The following is a 22,034-nucleotide window of genomic DNA, read 5'->3' on the forward strand; positions in this document are numbered from 1 at the left end:
AAATGTATTTTAACTTTACAAAGTAAGTTTTTAGACATTTAACAAATAAATTTTAGAATTAATATAGGTATTCTAATTATCTGGAATATATTCCTAATTGGCTATTACTTGTCTCGTTCGACACTCGTGGAAACACATTACTGAAAACTTATTGTTAGCGGTACTCAGATAAAACAATTCGCAAGAACACCGCTCTTCACATACGTCGTATAAAATTCTCTCAATTCCCGACAAATATATAACTCGGAGCAAAAAACTCAGCTGCCGTTTCGTGTGTCACCATTTCGAATTCTTTCGCGAACGCCGACCAGCCACTTTGGAGGCTGCGAGGAACGATTCACGCTGGAGGGATTGGCCTGGCCAAAAAGCTGAGGGAAACGTAGAAGAAGATTCCGGAGCTTCCGTGGCCCTACTCCTACGACTCTCCTCCGAACGTTCTCGGCGTTCTCCACGACATTCTCGCTGCCCTATGACGGCGCCGTCACATGTGCTCCGTTTGACATTTCCGAGTAGGCACTAACGCAATTCGCATCCATCTGCGCGCGGAGTGATTCTACGGTGAACCTGTGCTCGCTTGTCAACGAGTTATATAGTGACAATTGATAGATATTACATATCTATCCATTGTGATGGAAATTTAACGTTACCACCTGAAATAATATTTTAACGCAAATTCGGAATGTTACGCAATCTTATCAAGAAAGTAAATATAAGAACCGTAGCGAAAAAATACGAGCAAAGAATATAAGAAAGATCATTATCTAATATTTAATTCGTTTCTTTTGTAACGTCCGATAAGAAAATTTTCTTTCTGAACGGATATAAGTGTCGTTAGGAACTTATCCTTCCTAATATTCTTCCACTGTTTTCTTTTTCATATAAGTATAGATGAAAAAGATAAAAGATCAAAGAAACATAAAAATGAATAATCATTGAGAAATTATTGCAGACTCATTGCCGATTGTTTTGCGCTTGATAATTTTTCTTTATTGATCCTTTCCAAAAAGACTCGTATAAAGAATTCGCAAATTGTGACACGCTGAAACTGTCAAAATCTTTATTCGTTGCTATGTCGTGGTCGAAAGATACGATAGCGAACAGCCATCGGATATCCGACAATTTCGAATTACCGCCGACACCGCCAACACCGTCGTCTCTACATATGGAAGGGCAGAACGCGAGATCGGCAACAGGTTGCGAGACCTCGTGGTACCACAGGTGGTCCTGGAGCAACCCGTCGAATCCTTGTAGCGGATTCGACATTGCGACCGACGATACCGCTCGTTTAATCCCGCCGCCTTACATCGTGAATTTTCTCCAAAACACCGACAGCAATCAGAATTATCGCACGTGCAGGTAAGAAATGTTAAATCCGATGGGACGCGCGGCGTATAATTAATATTTCTTCTGGCATCTTACTTATTTACTATCTGAGTATTTTATTTAGTCAACATAAAAAAATGCTTTAAAGACAACTCCTCTTAAAAACATATTTTTACATTTATGAAAATGTACATTTACGTATATGTACGTATATATACATAAATTACATTTATGTATATTTTGCACTCTAAAGAATATCTATTCAAGAATATCTTGCTTTAATAACGATAAAAATATGAATATTGTGACTCATAATTTCTAAAGCCACGTTATTCTTTAATAACTAATTATTATACAATTAACAGCCGCTTTTAAAGTTTCTATTATAATTTGTTATTTCTCCAAAATAGATAAAGTTAGTCATTTTTTTAACATAATTGTGTCGTGCAATTATTATTACGATGTATTACATCTTATATAATTATGTATAACTATATAACATTTAATTTTCATAAGATGGGAGCAATATTCCCAGCAAGATGTAGCAGATTTTCATCCGATAATCGAGCAATTGAATGAAAAGGAAGATGAGAGATCTTTGAGTAAACCTGAAAATTTACTATACGAGAATAATCAAGATCGCCGTGTGACGACGACGACAAACACGGGAACGACGTTTCGCACTTGGGAGATGCCTCATTTGCAGAATATGGACTGCGAGCATGAGAGCAAGTATCAATCTTGGCAGGATTCGCAACATAATGAGAATCATGCGAATTCGTTCTTCGGAGAAAATACACGTCCGCATCAACGAGAAAAAGGTAATGCGTTATTTCTTAATTAATGACCCCATAAGAGAAAGCCCCAATTTCACCAACCACGGTTAGCTTAACCGACGGTTAAAGTTAGCAGGATTGACCAACAGAAATAAATCCACCCTACTAAACTTTAACCGTCGATTAAGCTAACCGTGGTTGGTGAAATTGGCTCTGAAAACCTATATATATATTAAAGCTATACTAAATTAAAATTATATTAGAAAAGTTCTGTGAAAAAGCTATCTATCATTCAGATAGAAATTGATTAGAACTTGTTGGAAAATAGTTTTAATTCTACTTAAATTATTCTGAAGCAATAAATCAAACCGTTATACAAATTCAACAAATTCTAATAGTTGTGCACAGCTGTGCGTAATAAATTAGCTGGAAACACATTCCGAGTCGTAGCTTCGACAGATTTCTGACGTAAATCATTGACAATACAGTTGGAAGTTTTATGTCTTTAGTGTCGCCAATGCGGCCATAACAGGCCCAGTACAATCTAAATGTTTATCGGAAGTCTAACTGCATCGAGCTGGTATACATCTTGCATAAACGTCATGTATCTCTAGTTATTACATTGATATTCTGATAACGTATTCTGTCTACACTGCTATTTGTTGAACAGCAAATAAAACTTTTACGTCGAGAACTGTTTCTGACATAAACTGAATAGAACAAATAACGAAATCATCAATAAAACTAAAATTAATTAAAATTAAAATCGGTATCTTTACATCTTTTTTCCCATTAGAAAGTTCTAACATCTTGATTAACATTGTATTAACATTGTTGAATATTAAACGTTAATTAAGGGAAGCATTATGAATGATGACGGGAATTCAAATCGGTGAAGAATGGCTGCAATTATAATATTCCAATAAAATCCACGTGCTTTATTTTAAACATTTTTACTTCTATATATCGACAAGCAGTGCAACTTAATGACACAATATTTTTTTACTTCTTTAGTTAGAGATTTTTCTAACCAGATAACTTTCAAATATAAAAAAAAAGTTAAATTGAGACGCTTCAATTTATGGAATACTGTATCATATTTTTTTTTTATCGTATATGAACGTCAATATACATTAAGCCATTCCGAATTTGTAAATTGGTAGCGTCAAAATGTGTGGCTTTAGCTACTTCGTTTGATGTTACTCTCGTGTTGCTCTCGATAGTGGCCATCGATGCGGGCCGCGGGCTAGAGATCCCGCGATTGACGTCAGCTCGGCAATTACAGCCGAGATAGCGGCACGGAAGCAAAGTTAAGGGCCTCGAGAGCCAGAGCGCGCGCGCGCGCGAGAGAGAGAGAGAGAGAGAGAGAGAGAGAGAGAGCCTTTCGCTCTCTCGACACGGCCACGTGTCGCATCGCGGTATAGAGAAGCGCGCTTCCAGCAAAAGCGGGTTTCGCAAGCGACAAGCTTCGGTGCATCGTACATGCGCGGTTATTTTCATCTGAGGCCGACGACAAAAAGTCGCCGACGAGCCGCGAAATCTTGCCGCGGAAAACCACGTGGCAAGAAGATCGAGCCGGATGATGAACGCGTTATGTCACCATCCGCGGAGGAAACTGGATCATTAAGAGATATGCTCTTAACGGTCTTAACGCAAACGGGAAAGGTGGGAGGAATTAAGGGCGCATATCAGAAAACACTCTCTTCAGATAGTACACGAGCTCGTTTTTTTTTTCTAATTACACTTTACTATGCTTTCTTTACTAAAATTCAAGCGAATATATCGATGGCTTGAAACATAAGAATTACGCCATTATAAATTCCATATTACTGTCCTGAATAATATATATAAAACTACTTTCTTGCATTTAAATTGCATTTAAAATTATCTATCTGCATTTATATAAATTTTTAATCAGATATATTTTTTGCGAAATTAGACGAAAATAAGACTAGAGATATAGAAAGTGTAGATAATTAAAATTGAAGATGTAAACATATTTCTCTCTCTCTTCGATAGAATATATTTAAGATTTGAAGATTTTGCTAATCTGAGTAAAGTGCGTTGCTATGATTTATTATTTGTTCTGTTGATCGCAGAAACAACAAAGAGGACAAGCGACAAGCCGCGGAAGGAGAGAACCGCGTTTACGAAGCAACAGATCCGACATCTCGAATGCGAATTTGCTCATAGCAATTATTTGACACGTTTGCGCCGCTACGAAATTGCCGTAGCATTGGATTTGACGGAACGTCAGGTAGATTATAAGCAATTAAATGGAATGTAGAATTTTTGTATCTTTTTATCGGTAAAATCATATTTCTTACAGGTGAAAGTGTGGTTTCAGAATAGGCGCATGAAATGGAAGCGAACGAAAGGGAACGCGGCTACCGTACAGGCAGCAACCACTGCATCGTGACATATATTCTTCGAGTGCGTTAATTAATTAATTCAGATTTAATTGTACATAATTTATGTAAATGCAAATCTCATTCAGTTTAGAATTTTATCCAATGTTCCAGATATTTGTAGAATATGGTGTCGTATATAGATGAATTCCTATTGTTTATTTAATGCAAGTAATCAATTATATAAAGTACTTAAAAATAAAATAAAGCTAGATATCTTTAAATATTTGTTACGTTTCCGGTGCATCGACGGGTTGAAATTTCATGCTAATTCCCTTGTCTTTTAGTTTACTTTCTAATGTAGAAAGTTTACTGAGCGATCTCTTAACGTATCTCTCATGATCCTCAGCACTTTGAGTCCGATTTCGACTCAGTGTTACCTCTTTTCTTTTCACCAGTCTGGGATATTTATCTTTCGACCAATTTACGCCTGCGAAAAATCCAAAGTGCTGCTTCTCAGGTGGAATATATGTAGCTAAAAAAAGGTATTCGTAAAGAAAGGCAATTAACTAAGAATATTAATGTAATTATAAATAATGCAAATACCTTTTAATAATCGGCCGCACATGAGATAATTGTTCATGGTGTCTGCTGCAATTCTAGCAACATCTGGATGAAGGAATTCAACATAGCCATAACCACGACTACTGCCGGTCTGGAAATATATATATTTTTTAATAAGCTCATTACATACAGTCATAAAACAGTTAACAATTCATTTACAACAAGACATATACATACTCTTTTAGATCTTGCTATTCGTACTCGCGTTACATTCCCAAACTGTTTGAAATAGTCGTTCATTTGTTCCTCATAAAATCCATGAGGTATGTGCCCTACATAGACCATTCCTCTGGGTCCCAATTTTCGCGCTTTGAACTGTTTAGATTTAGATTTAGGTCCAGGTTTGGGTTTTGCTAAACTCGCCTCCTTCTTCTTGGCGGCTTTAGCTTCCGCTCTCTTTTCCTAGAAAAAAAAATATTTATTGTTAAATATCAACACTTGCTAACCTAGCAATTTAAATCTAGTTAAGAATTTTATTCGAACAATTGTGTCACAATTCGTAAAAGGGCAACAATCGTTATAACAATTAATAAGTTAAATAACAGCAATAATGGCAGATCAATATAAATTAGCACAAATATATGATAAAATAATTAGATAAATACAAAATAGCACAGAAATAAAATTAAAGCAACGGATACGTTTTCTATTGGAGGTTATGTCGATACCTTGAAAACTTGCTTGACATTTTTCACAGCCTTCTCGAGGCTGGCGCCTGCTTTCGGTTTCAATATCTTCTGTTTGCTCTTAACAACTCTTCTCAGGACCGACTCCTTGGATGCCGCATCTTCTTTTTTTGTCTTCATGTTTCGATCAATCAATCGATCAAAACACCAAACGTTTCAACGCCGCCACGTGCACGCAACATAGGTTTGCATAGGTTAAGCAGGTTATAAAAAGAGACAGTGCATATACAGATTCGGGGATGCGTTCAGAAAACAACAGAATTTAGTGGTAGGTGGTGATAGGCTTCTGGAAAACTGGATCTCTGATTGGTAGGTTTACAATTCAATTAAGCCAATCACAGGCAATGGTTACTGAATTATTACGTTTTCTGAACACAATTTTTGGGCACAGTTGTGTGTCACGATCACGATGGCGTAAATAATATTTATGCTGGAATACAAAAATTGCACTGTTAGCTGTTGAACTTGGAAGTCAGCCAAGCTTCGTGTACTTCAACTACTTGAAAATCAAGGTTATCAATCAGGTTATTTATCTTTACTGATTGCCTAACTCTTAGGTTTTTTTAACAGTCTGGTTTATGTCAAGATTTACATCACTAGCAGAATATTCCCTTTGTGCTATGAATTCAAGTCTTATTTACCAAAATAAAGTACAATACTTTATCTTTTTAAAGAAACTGATTACTGAAGAAGATATTTAAATATATAAATTTAAAACTTACAAAAAATTAGAATATCTTATTGTTTCAAAGTATTCGTATAATTTCAGTATATTAATATATCAACATGTAACATTGTTCTGATGAATTTCACTTATCTTTTCTTTTTTTTTTTTTGTTATTTTTGATATATAATTTAACTTTAAAATTATGTAATCCATAGGTAAGGGAACCAAAATAAAGGATGGCAAATGTGACGGAGAAAAGATCCGACGTGGAGTTACTACCGTGCAGCTTCAAATTTCATGACTTTGCTGCCATAGTCAGCGATGTTAATATTAATTGCCAGATAATAAAGATGGAAGATTGCTTGTATCTGTGGATTGGAGATTCCGCTAATCGCATCATGGGAGATCTGTCTTTTGCTCTTGCGTCAAATTTTGAGAGACAGCCTATTGCGACTAAGATCATGGGTTCTGTAGCCGATGCGACATCCATGAACATGGCTAAGAGATTGAGCGTGAAGCTTGGAAAACCAATATATGTTAGTTTTAACATAACTGCAGATAACATAGTATTGCCAGGAATCGAAAGAAGAATCCAAGAGGAGTTCAAGACGCATGCAGATCTACTAAGTTTTTGATCTTGATTATTGACAAACAATTCTCGAGATACTTAAAGATACTTTTGTACATAATTAATATCTTTCATACATTATGTAACTTTTCTTATTAATAAACTTTTAATATTTGAAATTATTTAACACCGTTAATGAAGAATAATCTTTATAAAGAATAACATGATTATTTGTCAACTATTATAAAAATGGAAATAGATTACATAGTAATTTATTAGTTCATTAATAGAGAAGCAAATATAAATTTTTATATGTATAGTTTCATAAAGAATGCGTGTGCGGAAATGTAAATGTGTGAGAGAAATAGAAATATATTTTGTAAAAATGAAAATGTTTTGCATAAATCAAATAGCCTAAATTAGTAAATAAAAATAAATAAAAATTAAAAATTAAAGTTGATGTAAGCCCTAAAAAATTATTTTCATAATTGGAAAAATCAAAATCTCAAAAATGACCAATAATAATTACCTTTGCGAATTTACATATACTATCAAATGTGTATGTTTACCTATATATTTTATATGCGTAATCGCAATAAGTTAAAAAAATATTGCAGCGATATGTTTTAAAAAGAAACGAAACGAAAAAAAATTCGACCTGGTCAAATGGCAATTGATTTTTGCGCTTTTAGACAGAAAATTGGTTTTTTTCGAACATTCAACAATCGATGCGCGAATATCTCGGTAGAGAGAACAGAGAAGTCGGAAATATATATATCCGTGGCTAGTTCAAGGTTCAAGGTGTATGTAAAAAGAGGCACCAGTCAGCGCCAGTAGACGTTCAGGGCGTTCAGGCTTCTCTCTCTATAGATTTATTCCTCGCAACTACACTATTGTGTATGTACTATCTGCACTTAAAATGAAATAGATATATGGCTACACAATAAAAAAGAAAGAGATAGTACAGAAGAGAGTAAGAGAGAGAAGTTCAATGAACAAAACCTTCTGCTCTGCCGCTGCCCTGCCGCCTTCGGGAAACTGGAGAAGCTCACAGAGGGACCACGCAGGACCACGTGTTTCTCACGTCGTGGTCGTAACCTGTTTTAATCTCTTTTTTCAGCGTTACGAAGTCGAGTTGTGATTGTACTTTTATAACTTTAGAATTGAAAGCACTCGTCTCCAAAACAAACTTTCTCCGGGGCATTCGGCGCCAACAATGTTCTCTGTTTTTTTTTCAAATAATTAATTTAACTTTCCGGAATAATCAAGATGTTAACTAAAAATTTATCAGTTTTCTGTGAACGAAATCAGAGATATAAGCAGAAATTTTCATCTTTTGTAGAAGTGGGTATCGTTATTTTTTAAATATTGCTTTATATTTATTGTAAATTCCTGCAGATTTCTTCCTAATTATTGTTTATTAATTTTAGTTTTTAGTTTTAACCCGAACTTGTGTACGTCTAAAATAAATATAAATTTAATTTTCTATTTATTTCTTTACAGGAATGTAATAAACTTGAACCTGACAAAATTTTGGAAATATTAAGTGAATTTTTGATGCAACCAGAGTGCACAAAAGATGTTGCTGACTGTTTTCCAGAATTGTTACCAGCGCTTGTTTCTGTAGCGATACCTGCAAATGACGTACAATTGTCAGCATTAATGGACAAGGACAAGGACAAGGTTCATAGATTAAACTGTGTCATATTAGGAAAGCTGGTTAATATTAATCAAGATTTACTAGTGTACGTATTTGTTATAAACTTTTTACTTTTTGCAGTAATAAGTTTACTTTATAAAATCCTATGATGTTTAATGTATGCAAGATTAATGAGCAAAAAATTTCAATTTATGAATTTCTTTGAGTGATATGCAAAGTGGGATAGATTTACGCTAAACATTAAATAGTATAAAGTATTAAATTAAAATTACATTTTTGTAACTAAATATTAGTTATTTGTTCTCAAATTTAAAAGTTAAATGTTGAACATTAATGTTCTCTGTTGATTACGAAGAAATTTATATATTTTCTTATTTCAGGTTTGTCTTACGTTACTTCGATAATAACCTAGCTCCATTCGACAACTCTCTTGATACAGTTCCACCTCCAAAGAAACAAAACAGAAGAAAATTTTCATGTATTTTAGAAGTATCTGACTATGACATTGTTATCGCATGTCACAATATCTTGCAGTCTGCTACTAGCCATTTTAAGCAAAAATGGCATTGGTCTAGATTTTACGAGTATTTAAAAAATTTAGATGACAGGGTGAAATGGTAAGTACGTTGCAAAAAACTTAATAAAAATCTTTTTTAAAAATATATATAATATATATATCCCAGAATGATATTAATTAATTAATTTATCTATAATTGTTTGAAAGTAAAAATTTGCTAATTTCATTTCAGGATCGCCTTAAAATGTATAGCTATAGTTTTGAACATGTCTGAATCAACAAAACTGTTGTGGGCACAAAAGATCATTCCAAATTTTGAAAAATTTAAATTAAAATTTTTAATTGACCATGAAGACAAAGGCATAGATACTAGTATTGTTTGTGCCAGCTTTGAGTCAACGGTGGACACAGTTAAAAATATTCCATCTATCGTATCTGTTGGTGGCATTTTATTGCCCACTCTCGGCAGGAATCAAAGCGCCCACAATTTAGTCGCGGTTTCTTCCACGAAGAAAAATCTGCAAAGTCTGGCCATAGCCGTTGGCTCCAGGAAATGTATCTGCCTGCAAGGACCAGTTGGTTGCGGTAAGACGGCTCTGGTGGAGTATTTAGCCAGAGTCACTGGACACGATACGTCGAACTTCGTTAAAGTGCAATTGGGCGATCAGACCGACTCGAAGATGCTGCTGGGAATGTACAGGTGTACCGACGTGCCTGGCGAATTTGTTTGGCAACCGGGTGTCCTCACACAGGCGGTTGTCGCTGGCAAATGGCTACTCTTAGAGGACGTGGATAGCGCTGCCCTTGATGTAGCCAGCGTTTTGAGCAATCTGGTGGAAACTGGAACACTCAGCGTACCCGGCTATCGCGATACCATTTATACCAACAGCGGTTTCCAGTTATTCGTTACTCAGCGATTGATGATGTCCACAACGGGCATTCAAAAACATGTCACAGGAGCATCAAGTTTGTTGCAAAAGCATTGGCTGTGCCTAAACGTGGAACCTCTGTCCAAGGACGAATTAGTGACTGTGGTCCAAACACTGTTTCCAGTATTGAGCACTATTGCTACTAAAATAGTAGATGTATTTTTGTTGTTCTCCGCAGGAGATCACGACGGTGAAAGTAACGCAAGTGATGCTATACTATCACTGAAGATTGGACGACAAACGTCGACGCGAGATTTAATAAAATGGTGTTCCAGAGCTGTCATTGATTACAGAGTTTCATCGTCAGATTCTCTATTCAAAATATTTCAGGATGCTGTAGACGTCTTTTGCTGTTCGGTGCCTAATCAAGGTAATAGTTTCTTCCTAATTTTTCTGTTTAAATATATGTTTATTAGATCTTTCTTACTTATCAATTTATACATTTCATAAATATTTATACATTTTTGTCTTCCACTTTTTTTTAAATAATATTTAAAAGTGTGTTCTCAATTAAATATTATATAATTAATTATATTATCTTTTTAGAGCAACGATTAAATTTGGCGATGGCGGTAGCTCCTAAACTTGGCATTGTAATGACGAAGCCAAAGCACTTTTGTAACATGTTTCGCAAACCGGATATAGACCTACGTCCCAAGCTTCTGATAGCGGGCAGGGCGAAGTTAACACGTAAAAAAGCGCAATACGCGAGAATAGATGTAGAAAAGATCAATTTCTCCTTTACAATACCTTCTGCCTGTTTGTTGGAGCGCATAGCTAGTTGCGTCATACAAAAAGAGCCCGTGCTGCTGGTCGGCGAGACTGGTACCGGAAAAACGAGTTCGATACAATATCTCGCGAAGATTACAGGCCACAGATTGACAATCATAAATATGAATCAGCAGAGCGAGAGTGCGGATTTATTAGGTGGCTACAAACCGGTCGATCTGAAGTTTCTGATCTCGCCCATTCGAGAGGAGTTCGAGATCCTATTTCGCTCTTACTTCGTCATCGAGTCAAACAGAAAGTTTCTTGAACACATTGCTCTGTGTTACAAGCAGCAGAAGTGGAAGAATCTTGTTGCTTTGATGAGTCACAGTGCGCGCGCTGCTGTGAAGAGATTGAAAGATAAATGCGGGGACCTTGATGACAATGCGTTCAAGAAAGACGCTTTGAAACGTTCCAAACAAGACAAAAATTCTCGAGAGAAATCTGATCAGGATATCCAGACTGATATAAATCTACTGAGAAAGTGGGAAAAATTACTGGAGAAACTGGACAAGCTGGGAACTCAGGTGAGGAGTCAATATGCGCTGGCATTCTCCTTTATAGAGGGGAGTCTGGTCAGGGCTTTGCGAAACGGTTATTGGGTTCTTTTGGATGAGATCAATCTGGCGAACGCGGAGACACTGGAATGTCTTTCCGGTTTGTTGGAAGGCTCTTCGGAGTCTCTGTCGTTATTGGAGCGCGGTGATGGAGAATCCGTGATAAGACATTCCGACTTCACGGTGTTCGCCTGCATGAATCCGGCCACAGATGTCGGCAAGAGAGATTTACCGGTCGGTTTGAGGAACAGATTCACCGAGTTCTACATCGACGAGCTGACCGAGCAATCGGATCTTCAGTTGCTCGTGAGCTCTTATCTGGCAGAATTAAATCTGTCGCTAGAGAAGCACAAATCAATCGTGAAGTTCTACCTGAACGTGAGAGAGAAAGCTATGACCACGTTGTTCGACGGCACGGCGCATAAACCGCATTACAGTTTGAGAACGTTGTGTCGCGCCTTGTACATTTCCGCGTCGAATCCCTGTGGCAATGACCTGAGATCCCTGTACGAAGCCTTCTCTTTGAGTTTTCTGACGCAGCTGGATTACAACTCGTATCCGAAGGTACAGAAAATGATCGAGGAAGCTATTCTCGATAACAAGAGCGCCAAAGCAATTCTTGGCACTCCTATACCGAAACCGAGATGCAGTCCAGGAGAAGAATATTTGTACATCGAAGGATATTGGGTCCTGCAAGGAAGCTTAACGCCCGAAACACCTAGCAACTATATATTGACTGATTCCGTCAGGAGAAATTTGAAAGACTTGGTACGAGTCGTGTCGATCGGAAAAATTCCAGTTTTGCTACAAGGCGACACGTCAGTCGGCAAGACCAGTTTAATTACCTATCTGGCGAAGACCACGGGACACGTCTGCGTCCGTATAAACAATCACGAGCACACAGATTTGCAGGAATACGTTGGAAGTTACATCGCGGACGAGACCGGAAAGCTGGTGTTCAAGGAAGGTGTCCTAGTTGACGCGATGCGTAAAGGATACTGGATTATTTTGGACGAGTTAAATTTAGCCCCGAGCGACGTTCTGGAAGCCTTGAATCGCGTCCTCGACGATAACAGGGAATTATTCATACCTGAGACGCAACAGGTAGTAAAAGCGCATGATCATTTTATGCTGTTTGCGACGCAAAATCCTCCTGGGCTCTACGGCGGCCGAAAAGTTTTGTCACGAGCGTTCAGGAACCGATTTGTAGAATTGCACTTCGACGAAATACCGCCGGACGAGTTGCAGATAATACTCAATCAGAGATGCAGTATGCCAGTGTCGTACTGCAAACAAATAATCAACGTAATGACGGATCTCCAAATAAGACGTAAAAGTACGTCGACTTTTGCTGGTAAAAAAGGATTTATAACTCTGCGAGATTTATTTCGTTGGGGTGAGAGGTACAGATTAGCGCCCGACGTAGGCGAGAAACTGTATGATTGGAGTCAACATCTGGCGGACGAAGGCTACCTCGTTCTCGCGGCTAAGGTCCGTAAAGCGGAAGAAGCGGACGAAATAAGACAAGTGATACGAAAACACTTGAAGAGGGACGTGGACCCTGACAGCTTGTTCACACTGAACGATAAGACTTCGCCAGTAACGAGGCATATATTGGAAGAACTGAAGAACAGTATTCCTGGCTTTGACCATATCGTATGGACTTATCACATGCGTCGAATGGCGGTTCTGGTAAAGAAATCCTGTCAGTTTAAGGAACCGGTGTTGCTGGTTGGAGAAACCGGCGGAGGCAAAACCACAGTCTGCCAGTTGATCGCAGCCATCAATGGCCAAGCTATGCGCGGTGTGAATTGCCATATGCATACCGAATCGTCCGATTTTCTGGGAAATCTGCGACCTGTTCGTGAGCACGCCAAGGATGATCAGAGGCTCTTCGAGTGGGTGGATGGACCGTTGATAAATGCCATGCGTAACGGCGACCTGTTTTTGGCTGACGAAATTTCATTAGCCGACGATAGCGTTTTGGAGCGATTAAACTCACTTTTAGGTAAGCATGAGACGCATAAAACAAATCGTGTTCTATCGGAGGAAATCAATCGTGCACATGTCTCCGTGTATATATAATTGTTATAAAAAGAAGATTACAGGATTTTATCCATAGTGAAGCTTACTCGTATTATGATCTTTATATGTTTCTATAATAAATCTTTCTGTACAGAGCCGGAGCGTAGTCTTCTACTGGCTGAAAAAGGAATAGAGTCTTCGCACGGTGAAGAGAACACTGTGATTGTGGCGGACGAGAAATTTGTGTTTATCGGCACGATGAATCCCGGCGGTGATTACGGCAAGAAGGAGCTTTCGCCGGCCTTGCGAAATCGCTTCACTGAAGTGTGGTGCGAGGGATGTATGGCCAGGAGCGATCTACGCGATATAATAAAACATAATCTTCGCATCGATTCGGAAACAACGAGAGAGTCCGTCGCCACTGCGATATTGAGATTCACTGAATGGTTACAAACTACCGAAGTAGGCAAGAAGCTTACTGCGAGTATACGAGATGTACTCACCTGGATCGATTTTATAAATGTATCTACTGCCGGCATCTTGACAGTCGGAGATGCATATTATCACGGCGCTTGTCTCACGTATATTGATAGTCTTGGATCTGGTACCACGGGTTCGGAGAGGTAAGTGTTATTAGCACATAATATTATTGTATTTCTTATTGTATTCCGATATTTTTTAATTTTGCATGTAAAAATTGTTCAACCGTCTTAATTTTAGACCTGATCTATATTTAATTAAATTTTCTCAATTGAATTAGCTTCAATATAAATACTTATTTATTTTGATGCAATGAAAAATTTAATGCTTAGTAATCGATTTTTATTTATTTTTAGTGCCAGTAAATTGAAAGATTTTACAGAGACTGCTTTTCAATTTATCAAGTCGGAAGTCAAAGATACAATAAAATTGGAACTTGATGTGGAAACTACTTCTATGATAAACAAAAACGACGTTATAGATACTTCAGACGTATTCGGGGTGCCACCATTTTATGTTAAAAAAGGCCCGCATATCTCTTGTGAAACTCATGCATTTACATTCACAACTCCCATTACGAAACTGAATACGTTGAAATTGCTAAGAGCATTACAATTAAATAAGCCGATTCTTCTGGAAGGAAGTCCAGGTGTAGGAAAAACTAGTCTGGTTTCCGCACTCGCGAAAGCCGCAGGGCGTACTTTGCTCAGAATTAATTTAAGCGACCAAACGGTACCGTAAAATGGCGCAGTTTATTTTTATCGTATTCTCTTAAAGTATAGCTTATTTCATCAAAAATTAAAATAAATGACATCGCTATTGTGTCTGCAGGACGTATCCGACTTGTTTGGCGCCGATCTTCCCGTAGAAAACGGGAAAGGCGGTGAATTTGCATGGCGGGATGGTCCATTTTTGCGAGCTTTGCGTGCCGGATATTGGATTCTGCTTGATGAGTTAAACCTGGCATCGCAATCGGTCCTAGAAGGCCTTAATGCATGCTTTGATCACAGGGGAGAGATATACATCCCCGAACTAGGGAAGACATTTTCAGTCAAACCTGGTACAAGATTGTTCGGTTGTCAAAATCCCTTGCGGCAAGGTGGAGCTAGACGAGGCTTACCGAGATCCTTTTTAAATAGATTTACTCAGGTATTTATATATTATGGATATACATATATATAGCGTGATATAATGTGTGCTATGAAAATAAGTAACTTAAACTGTAATCTAAATTTATCATTCTTGCAGGTATCCATAGATGCATTAATGCAAGACGACTTGATGTTTATACTTGGTGTGCAATTTCCACAACTTCCTGTGGAATTGATCAATGCCATGGTGCGATTTAATAGCGAATTAGCGTCGGAAGCTGGCATCGTATGGGGACATGCCGGGTCCCCATGGGAAATGAATCTACGAGATCTTACTCGATGGTGTGAAACGATTATCGAAGCCGCTTCTAACGAATTTCGCAGTAGTAATTTAGACTATAATCCAGGTGACAGCGTGGAGCTCATTTATGTTAACAGAATGAGGACTAATGAAGATCGACAAAAGGTGAGTCATTATAAAGTTATGTTTATCAAAGTATCTAATAAAAATATCGAAAAATTCAGAATTGTATTGCAAGAAGTTGCTAGGCTTATTAAAATATGTTGAGTTATAATATTTTTTATTATATAGCGTTTTTCTTAGTTTGGATTTTTGTCTTACAGGTTTATCAGGTATATAAAAATATATTCTTAGAGAGCTATCCTCTCCCACTCAATCAACTACCTATGTACATCACGGAAGACAAACTTTTCATCGGCGACGTGACGTTAAGCCGAAAAAATTGCAGTGAACCACAGGACTTTAACTTGTTAGTGCTGAGAGAACAGAAAAAGACATTGAGGAGTCTCATGCAGTGTGTTAAAATGAATTGGATGTCTATTCTTGTACGTTTATTTATATTTTGTGAGATGCTTTTTGTTAAACTTCCATTTTTGACTAAATTAATTATAATGCGATCAAATGTAATATATTATAGGTTGGTGCTTCGGGGTGCGGGAAAAGCAGTGTAGTTCGTTTACTTGCCGCTTTGACAGGCCAGAAGCTGAGATCAATTGCCGTGAATTCTGCGATGGACACGACGGAGATATTAGGTGGCTTCGAACAGGTAAGTGACAACGTGAGACAGATAAATATTTTCCTAACTTTACGTTAAGGCCATTGCACGTAACAAAGTTTTAGTCATAATCGTAAGGCCGTAAGAAAATAGACCAATCACAGTCGATTATTCTCCTTGAGCTCGAAGAATAATCGAGTGTGATTGGTCTATTTTCTTACGGCCCTACGATTATTACTAAAACTTCGTTACGTGCAATGGCCTTTAGGAATTTTCGAATATTCAAAGAGCCTCTGATTTCTCTGTATGCTTTCTGACGGGTCTTATATTTCCTGAAGGAAATAGACGATTCGGTATAGCAGTTTACATTACATATATATAACTTAGCCGTTGATATCTACAATTAGTTGCCAAATTGTGGATTGCCGCTAGTTTCTCTGACCAGCAATCCGATAGGATTTCTTCATTAGAACCGCCATTCAACGCATATGATAAGTTCAAATGATATGAAAATGAATAATAATGTTCTTCTAGACCTGATCTAATATGCTTCGTTACCAAATATTGTAAGTCTTGTTCAGTACGAACAAATTGTTAGAATCCACATCCTTGTTTAAATATTTTCTTATTATTTATCTTATTTTGTCTGCTTCTTTCGCTTTGCAAATTTTAACCGCGAGAACGAAATAGCTCGTGTAATTTGGAAAAGCAATGGAAGGTTTACTTTAATCGTGTCTTTGATATTTCTAATCTAATAAATATAAAAAAAATGTCTTTAATATTTTATCATTATTGTTCAAAATTCATTTCTCTAAAGAGAAATTTTAATATTTTCTAATCATTACAAATGTGTAAGGTCAGTTTAAAAAATATATTGCTATTTATTTCGCCATATTTGAAATACGCAATATTTTATTAATTAAATAAAAAGAAGAACATATATAATTTATATATATCACACATACTTTTATTTTAAATATGTGTGTGAGCAGGGTTTTATATACAGTTAAATATAAAGCATGGCTCTCTCTTTCTGGAAAGGATTAAATTCATCCTCGTTAATTTATATATATTTATATAGTTTACGATATTATCTCGCATACTCTGCTGTCGATTCGCAGCGATATTTCGGTTTTTCAGGCACCGGTCTCTTAGAAATGTTCTTAATAATAATACTTTGCCCTGATGAGATTATTTAGAATAATTCGCTTAAATATTTGGCTTTCAAGAGAACGCTCTAAAAAAAATCGATTTAATAGCAATTTTAAGAGATATTTGCTGTTAAATGGTAAAGACCTAAGACGATAAATTATAAAATTTTGGGAGTATGTATTTTACAGGTGAACATTAAATGTATTTCAAAATACATAGGACGTTCAAGCATATCCCAAATATTCGGGATTTATTGAAACAATAATCCCGATGTAAATAATTGTAAAGATGAATTAAAATAATATATTATTGCAAGAAATGTACGGTTCAATATATTAAACATATAATCGAGGCTGCGAGACTTTCTATTCAAACGCATCTCGTATATTACACTTTTAATACATCTCTAAATTTTTTTTTTTCTTACAATTGCCATTAATCGATCACGTCTCGATGTTGCGTTTATAAAATTACAATAAAAAATTTCGGACTTGCTCTGCCACTTTCTTACACATATAATTTACATTAATTTACATTAAACATTTATTACAAACGCGACGTACCTATATAAGAAGAAAATATTTTGTGGTAGTCACAGTTAATTGACTTGTACCTAAGCAACGTCCTATTACGCGCGCTGCTTTTGACACATCTCTGGTGAATAAAGAAAGAAGGGATTGAGTAAGGATATTAATTTTACATAATTTTGATAAATATCGACTCGCCACATAATGTTACGCCGTATATTCATTTTCAAACACATGACGCGTCTCTACATTGATATGCTTTTCGCTATACAATAAGAAACAATTTCTATACTAACACTTTTAAGATACTTTAATATATGTTTAATTATGCCAATAGTGCATATCTTTTATAATTTTGGAAGAAATTTTAATAATTCCGATTTGTGTTTATTTTAACCAGACTTATAAATAATATAAACATGTTAAGAAGATATTCTTTATTAGATTCCACGTCCACAAATTCAAAATGTCTTTTTTAAGATTGAAATATGCTTATTAGTTAGATTTTTAGAGGATAATTTATTACAATTATGATCTGCGAACTACGATATAGTACGACGCAAGCCTGATATGAATAATTTTTACAATTTTTTTTACATACAATTAGTAGAAATCACTGCTTTTAGTTATTCTTGTAATTAGGAATTATACCTTTAATTCGTGTGAAGTATTATGTCTGTGCTTTAAAAGATCACGTGACATTAATTTGTCAATTTTAAGTATTAGGTATTAATAGAGTTTTGATTGTTCTTAACATTATGAGTTTTCTTGTTTTGTCGATTTTTCTTGTTTCAATGTTCAGAGTCGACCTTTTTTAAATATGTTTTATATAATATCATGTTAATCACTTCAATATTATAATTTTTTGGGAGTAAGACTTCGAAACCGTTCAAGTTCTTCTTTATTATAGAAATGTGATGAGCAAATATTTGAAATATATATAGGGATATATCGCTTTTGGTTCGCTGTTTTGCTTCAAATACAACATTAAATTTATAAATTTGAAAATAAATATTGGAGGTAAATATATTGAGAACAATTATGGAAATGTATTAATATACCAAGCGTACAACTAGCAAAAAATTTCAACGGAATGGGGATGATTGTTCATATCTACATTTACATCTACATTTACTGTATAATTATTCTCGGTTCTCCATTTGTAGAACAAACGACTGATTTCTCTGCTTTTTTACTCTCGTTAATTGTTCTCATTTGCATAAAACAAAAGTTTTGGTGTAACGCACAATTAGATCGGCGAGACTTAGGCCTATTGGTTTTCGCTGCACTTCTGAATTAGTGTGCAATAAGTTAGAATAAAACAAATATATTTTTTTTCATTCTAATTTATTGCACTAGTTCAGAAGTGCAGTGAAAACGAATAAGGGGCCTATTGATGCATCGTGCGATTGCAACGCTAAAATGTCGCGTAGAAAATATATTATGTAATTTAGTATATATAGTATCTCGTTTCGAGAAGATTGAGTCCCCCAGATGAAGATGCTCAGTATAGTAGTGCCACTTTACGAAGGACTGAAATGCGGCAGGACTGCACATTCGATTGTTATATACACTTAATAAGTGCACCTCTAACTTGGCTAAATGAAGAAATTATAAATATTTTCCAGTTAATTATACTTTCTACCATTACCACGTATTGTACTTCCCTGACTCGCAATAGAGATATTCGTTTCGTTTTCAGTTCTGTTCTGTGTAGCTGAAAAAGCAGATCACGAATTAATATTATTTTATAAAGGTATATATCGCTCTGTACATATACATTGTATATACTTTATATTTTTCTAACGATAAGAATCTATCACCATGAAAGCACACCGACAAAGAGACTAGGACGTTTATAAGCAATCACAGATACATTCAGATGATGCCCGGTGGATTACATTTCTTTCCTCTTCGATTTGTCGCGTTTTATTTTTTAGCTACAACGTCCAACTTATCAAAAAGAAAAGGAAATTAAATTTCAACTTGTATGATATCGAATGATATCCGGACATTAAAATACATAGCTTGCAATGATAAGTAAACATACTTTATGCGCATATATATTATTCAGAATATTAAATTAACGTGAAATTTTAATTGGATTGCTGATCGCATGCAAATCATAGTTAAAATAAATTAATGTTATTATTAAGTATTTAATTATCAGTTTAATTGTCAATTTACTACACTACTGCTTAGAAGTGTGATTAAATTTTGTGAATATTTTTTAGATTTCTTGATGAAGTACTTCTGCTTTATGATGAAAATTGTAAAAGTTGTCGGAAAAAATTCTAATGATAAATTTTGTGACAAATAAGATATAAGATATGCATGTACGTTCTAAGGCAAGATAATACCGTTTTTCGGATAAGAAAGCAATGATTTTTATATTATTTCAACTAACGATTTTGGACGTGACAATAGTGGAAATTGATATATACATAAATACGAGTTTTATGAAAAAAGTCAGTCTGTCAATTTTTTTAAGTCTATTTATATTGTAAAAGTAAAGTGCGTACTCTAATTTTTTTAATAACTTTATTTTCTAACAAAACTCGAGCTGCATTATTTGTATGATTAATCAATCATACACATTTTATCAACATTTTGACGTATTCTTGTTCCTCGATATTGTATTAAATGTCCGTAAAAAAAATTTACGATGGTATAACTTCAATTTTATCTAGATTAATATTGATATTAAAAACTGCATGAACGTAAAGTTTTGTGGATATTTTCAAACGCAATTGGAGATAGTTGTGATATTCGCTGATATATTAACGTTCATTTAAAAAATGTTTAAGTAACGCAGTATTTGTAGCGCGTGATTCATTTGATTTCAGCTTTTTATCAACAATATATGAACTGATTGGAGTATAATGCTCCAGGAGAGGATTAGGAGGGTAGGAAGGATTTTTCCTGAAAGTCTGTTTTTATCGTTTTTGCAATTATTTTTACATTGTAATCGATTAACGTCGTGCTTTTTGGTTCGATGATTGATCAAGGTCGTTTATTCGCTGGGGAAGTCGCTACTCGTCGGACTCATTTGCAGATCGTTCAGTTCCGTCGGTGGTGGTGGCAGGAGGCTCGGTCTCCTGGATAGTTCCTCCCCGTACAGGCTAGAGGTGCTCTTCGGTCTTGAGGTCAGACTCCAAGGATCGGGTGGTATCACGATGGAATCGTCCTGTAATTTTACTGATAATTTTGTATTTGTATCGTAAGCTTGTGGATAAAAGATTTATATAATTAATATAATAATCACACAAAAATGTCTCGATAGGAGAAACATCGCGAGGAAAATTAATCTAACAATAAGTGATCTTTGAGTGATTGAGGGATGGGGGCGTCGTTAAAGATCAATTTTTAAGCGATTAAATACGAATTCCGCGATAACTTTTGGTGATTACTCAGACGAGTGTCCTACCACCAGTAAGTGTTTGGCAGTTGGCGGCAGGGGTGGTTTTAAGAGCGCCACATCAGTAAAATTGCATCCCGACGGCACGGTCGGCGCCGCCAGGGGTGGATCCGGCGGCGAGGGGAGATTCATCGGCGGTTCGTATCGGGGTAGCTGAACGTTCTGCATCGGACCGGCCGCGGCGGGTCCGAGGATCCACCGGGCTATGCTTTCGCAGCAACCGCAGCACACGTCCGTCATACCCTGCCGCAGCCCCCGGTGCAGGGCGAGGAACAGAGCCGGGTTTACGAAGGCGTGGACGTACGCGATGTGTAGGGTCACCTGGTACAACAAAACCGCGGAATCCAGTGATTTAGATGCGATGCACAGTTTGCATCGTGCTGCTGCAAACATAAATCTATAAGCTAAACCAAAATTGCGTGGTAGCGTGATACTTATAAAATAGAAAGGAGGACGATACCACGTAGAGAAGCTGCACTGTCTTTTTTTAAAGCAAGAAATTAAAATTATAGTTAATATGATCGATTTATCGCATGAGAACGATAAAAAAAATGCTAAAAATAACAATAAAAATAAATGTTATAGTTTAATTATTCGTATGAATCTGATTTTATTTAAATTAATGGAGAATTATATATTTAAAAGAATCTTTCTTTTTATATGAGGCATGTTATAAAATTTCTACATTGAAAGATATTGAAGTTTATACATGTTTACACAAGAAGATTTTTTTAAATTGCGCTTTTCACTATTTTCGCCGTTCATCTACGTTTTGTCAAAATACCGGAAGTTTATCGCGCATCGAGGAAATAAAATGCAGTAATTTCGTGCATCTGTTACGATGCTACATCAGCAAAACCGCTGCGCGATGTCTTCGAGTCTCTCGACGAGTTTTTCGGCGA

At 36.1% G+C, this 22,034-nt stretch overlaps 5 protein-coding genes across 12 annotated transcripts in view; 3 read left to right on the top strand and 2 right to left on the bottom strand.

Annotated features, from left to right (window-relative positions):
• The first annotated feature begins 217 nt into the window (after nucleotides 1-217).
• On the top strand, nucleotides 218-4,518 carry Btn (buttonless). Its single transcript, XM_077406059.1, has 4 exons — nucleotides 218-1,356; nucleotides 1,840-2,144; nucleotides 4,199-4,356; nucleotides 4,429-4,518. The coding sequence occupies exons 1-4, from the start codon at nucleotides 1,070-1,072 to the stop codon at nucleotides 4,516-4,518; spliced, it is 840 nt and encodes a 279-aa protein (XP_077262185.1). The 5' UTR covers nucleotides 218-1,069.
• Nucleotides 3,803-5,954, bottom strand: LOC143897405 (MKI67 FHA domain-interacting nucleolar phosphoprotein-like). Its single transcript, XM_077406055.1, has 4 exons — nucleotides 5,740-5,954; nucleotides 5,249-5,473; nucleotides 5,054-5,162; nucleotides 3,803-4,982 (listed from the first exon to the last, which is right to left on the bottom strand). The coding sequence occupies exons 1-4, from the start codon at nucleotides 5,875-5,877 to the stop codon at nucleotides 4,738-4,740; spliced, it is 717 nt and encodes a 238-aa protein (XP_077262181.1). The 5' UTR covers nucleotides 5,878-5,954; the 3' UTR covers nucleotides 3,803-4,737.
• A 157-nt stretch (nucleotides 5,955-6,111) lies between these two features.
• Nucleotides 6,112-7,452, top strand: LOC143897406 (proteasome assembly chaperone 4). 3 transcript variants are annotated; one of them, XM_077406056.1, is made up of 2 exons: nucleotides 6,112-6,269; nucleotides 6,640-7,452. In XM_077406056.1, the coding sequence occupies exon 2, from the start codon at nucleotides 6,661-6,663 to the stop codon at nucleotides 7,057-7,059; it is 399 nt and encodes a 132-aa protein (XP_077262182.1). In that variant the 5' UTR covers nucleotides 6,112-6,269; nucleotides 6,640-6,660; the 3' UTR covers nucleotides 7,060-7,452. The 3 variants fall into 3 exon arrangements, with proteins under 3 accessions (XP_077262182.1, XP_077262183.1, XP_077262184.1); XM_077406057.1 differs by having other exon boundaries at nucleotides 6,139-6,281; XM_077406058.1 differs by lacking the exon at nucleotides 6,112-6,269 and adding an exon at nucleotides 6,385-6,407.
• Nucleotides 7,453-8,024: 572 nt separating this feature from the next.
• LOC143897495 (midasin) overlaps nucleotides 8,025-22,034 on the top strand; it is a 108,549-nt gene continuing 94,539 nt past the window's right edge. The window contains exons 1-11 of the mRNA XM_077406196.1: nucleotides 8,025-8,336; nucleotides 8,496-8,737; nucleotides 9,033-9,269; nucleotides 9,402-10,468; nucleotides 10,645-13,431; nucleotides 13,603-14,071; nucleotides 14,285-14,660; nucleotides 14,760-15,077; nucleotides 15,177-15,485; nucleotides 15,644-15,865; nucleotides 15,958-16,086. Coding sequence (XP_077262322.1) covers nucleotides 8,262-8,336; nucleotides 8,496-8,737; nucleotides 9,033-9,269; nucleotides 9,402-10,468; nucleotides 10,645-13,431; nucleotides 13,603-14,071; nucleotides 14,285-14,660; nucleotides 14,760-15,077; nucleotides 15,177-15,485; nucleotides 15,644-15,865; nucleotides 15,958-16,086 — 6,231 coding nt within the window. The 5' untranslated portion in view covers nucleotides 8,025-8,261. The remainder of the gene's footprint in view (nucleotides 8,337-8,495; nucleotides 8,738-9,032; nucleotides 9,270-9,401; nucleotides 10,469-10,644; nucleotides 13,432-13,602; nucleotides 14,072-14,284; nucleotides 14,661-14,759; nucleotides 15,078-15,176; nucleotides 15,486-15,643; nucleotides 15,866-15,957; nucleotides 16,087-22,034) is intronic.
• Nucleotides 20,714-22,034, bottom strand: part of LOC143897499 (uncharacterized) — an 82,201-nt gene continuing 80,880 nt past the window's right edge. For all 6 annotated transcript variants that reach the window (XM_077406207.1, XM_077406209.1, XM_077406206.1 and 3 more), the window contains 2 exons: nucleotides 21,142-21,453; nucleotides 20,714-20,901 (listed from right to left, as the gene is read on the bottom strand). In XM_077406207.1, the coding sequence (XP_077262333.1) occupies nucleotides 20,728-20,901; nucleotides 21,142-21,453 (486 nt within the window). In that variant the 3' untranslated portion in view covers nucleotides 20,714-20,727. The remainder of the gene's footprint in view (nucleotides 20,902-21,141; nucleotides 21,454-22,034) is intronic.

This window comes from Temnothorax americanus, unplaced genomic scaffold, assembly GCF_048541705.1.
Source record: "Temnothorax americanus isolate GAGA-0224 unplaced genomic scaffold, ASM4854170v1 Scaffold20, whole genome shotgun sequence".
Classification (NCBI taxonomy): domain Eukaryota; kingdom Metazoa; phylum Arthropoda; class Insecta; order Hymenoptera; family Formicidae; genus Temnothorax; species Temnothorax americanus.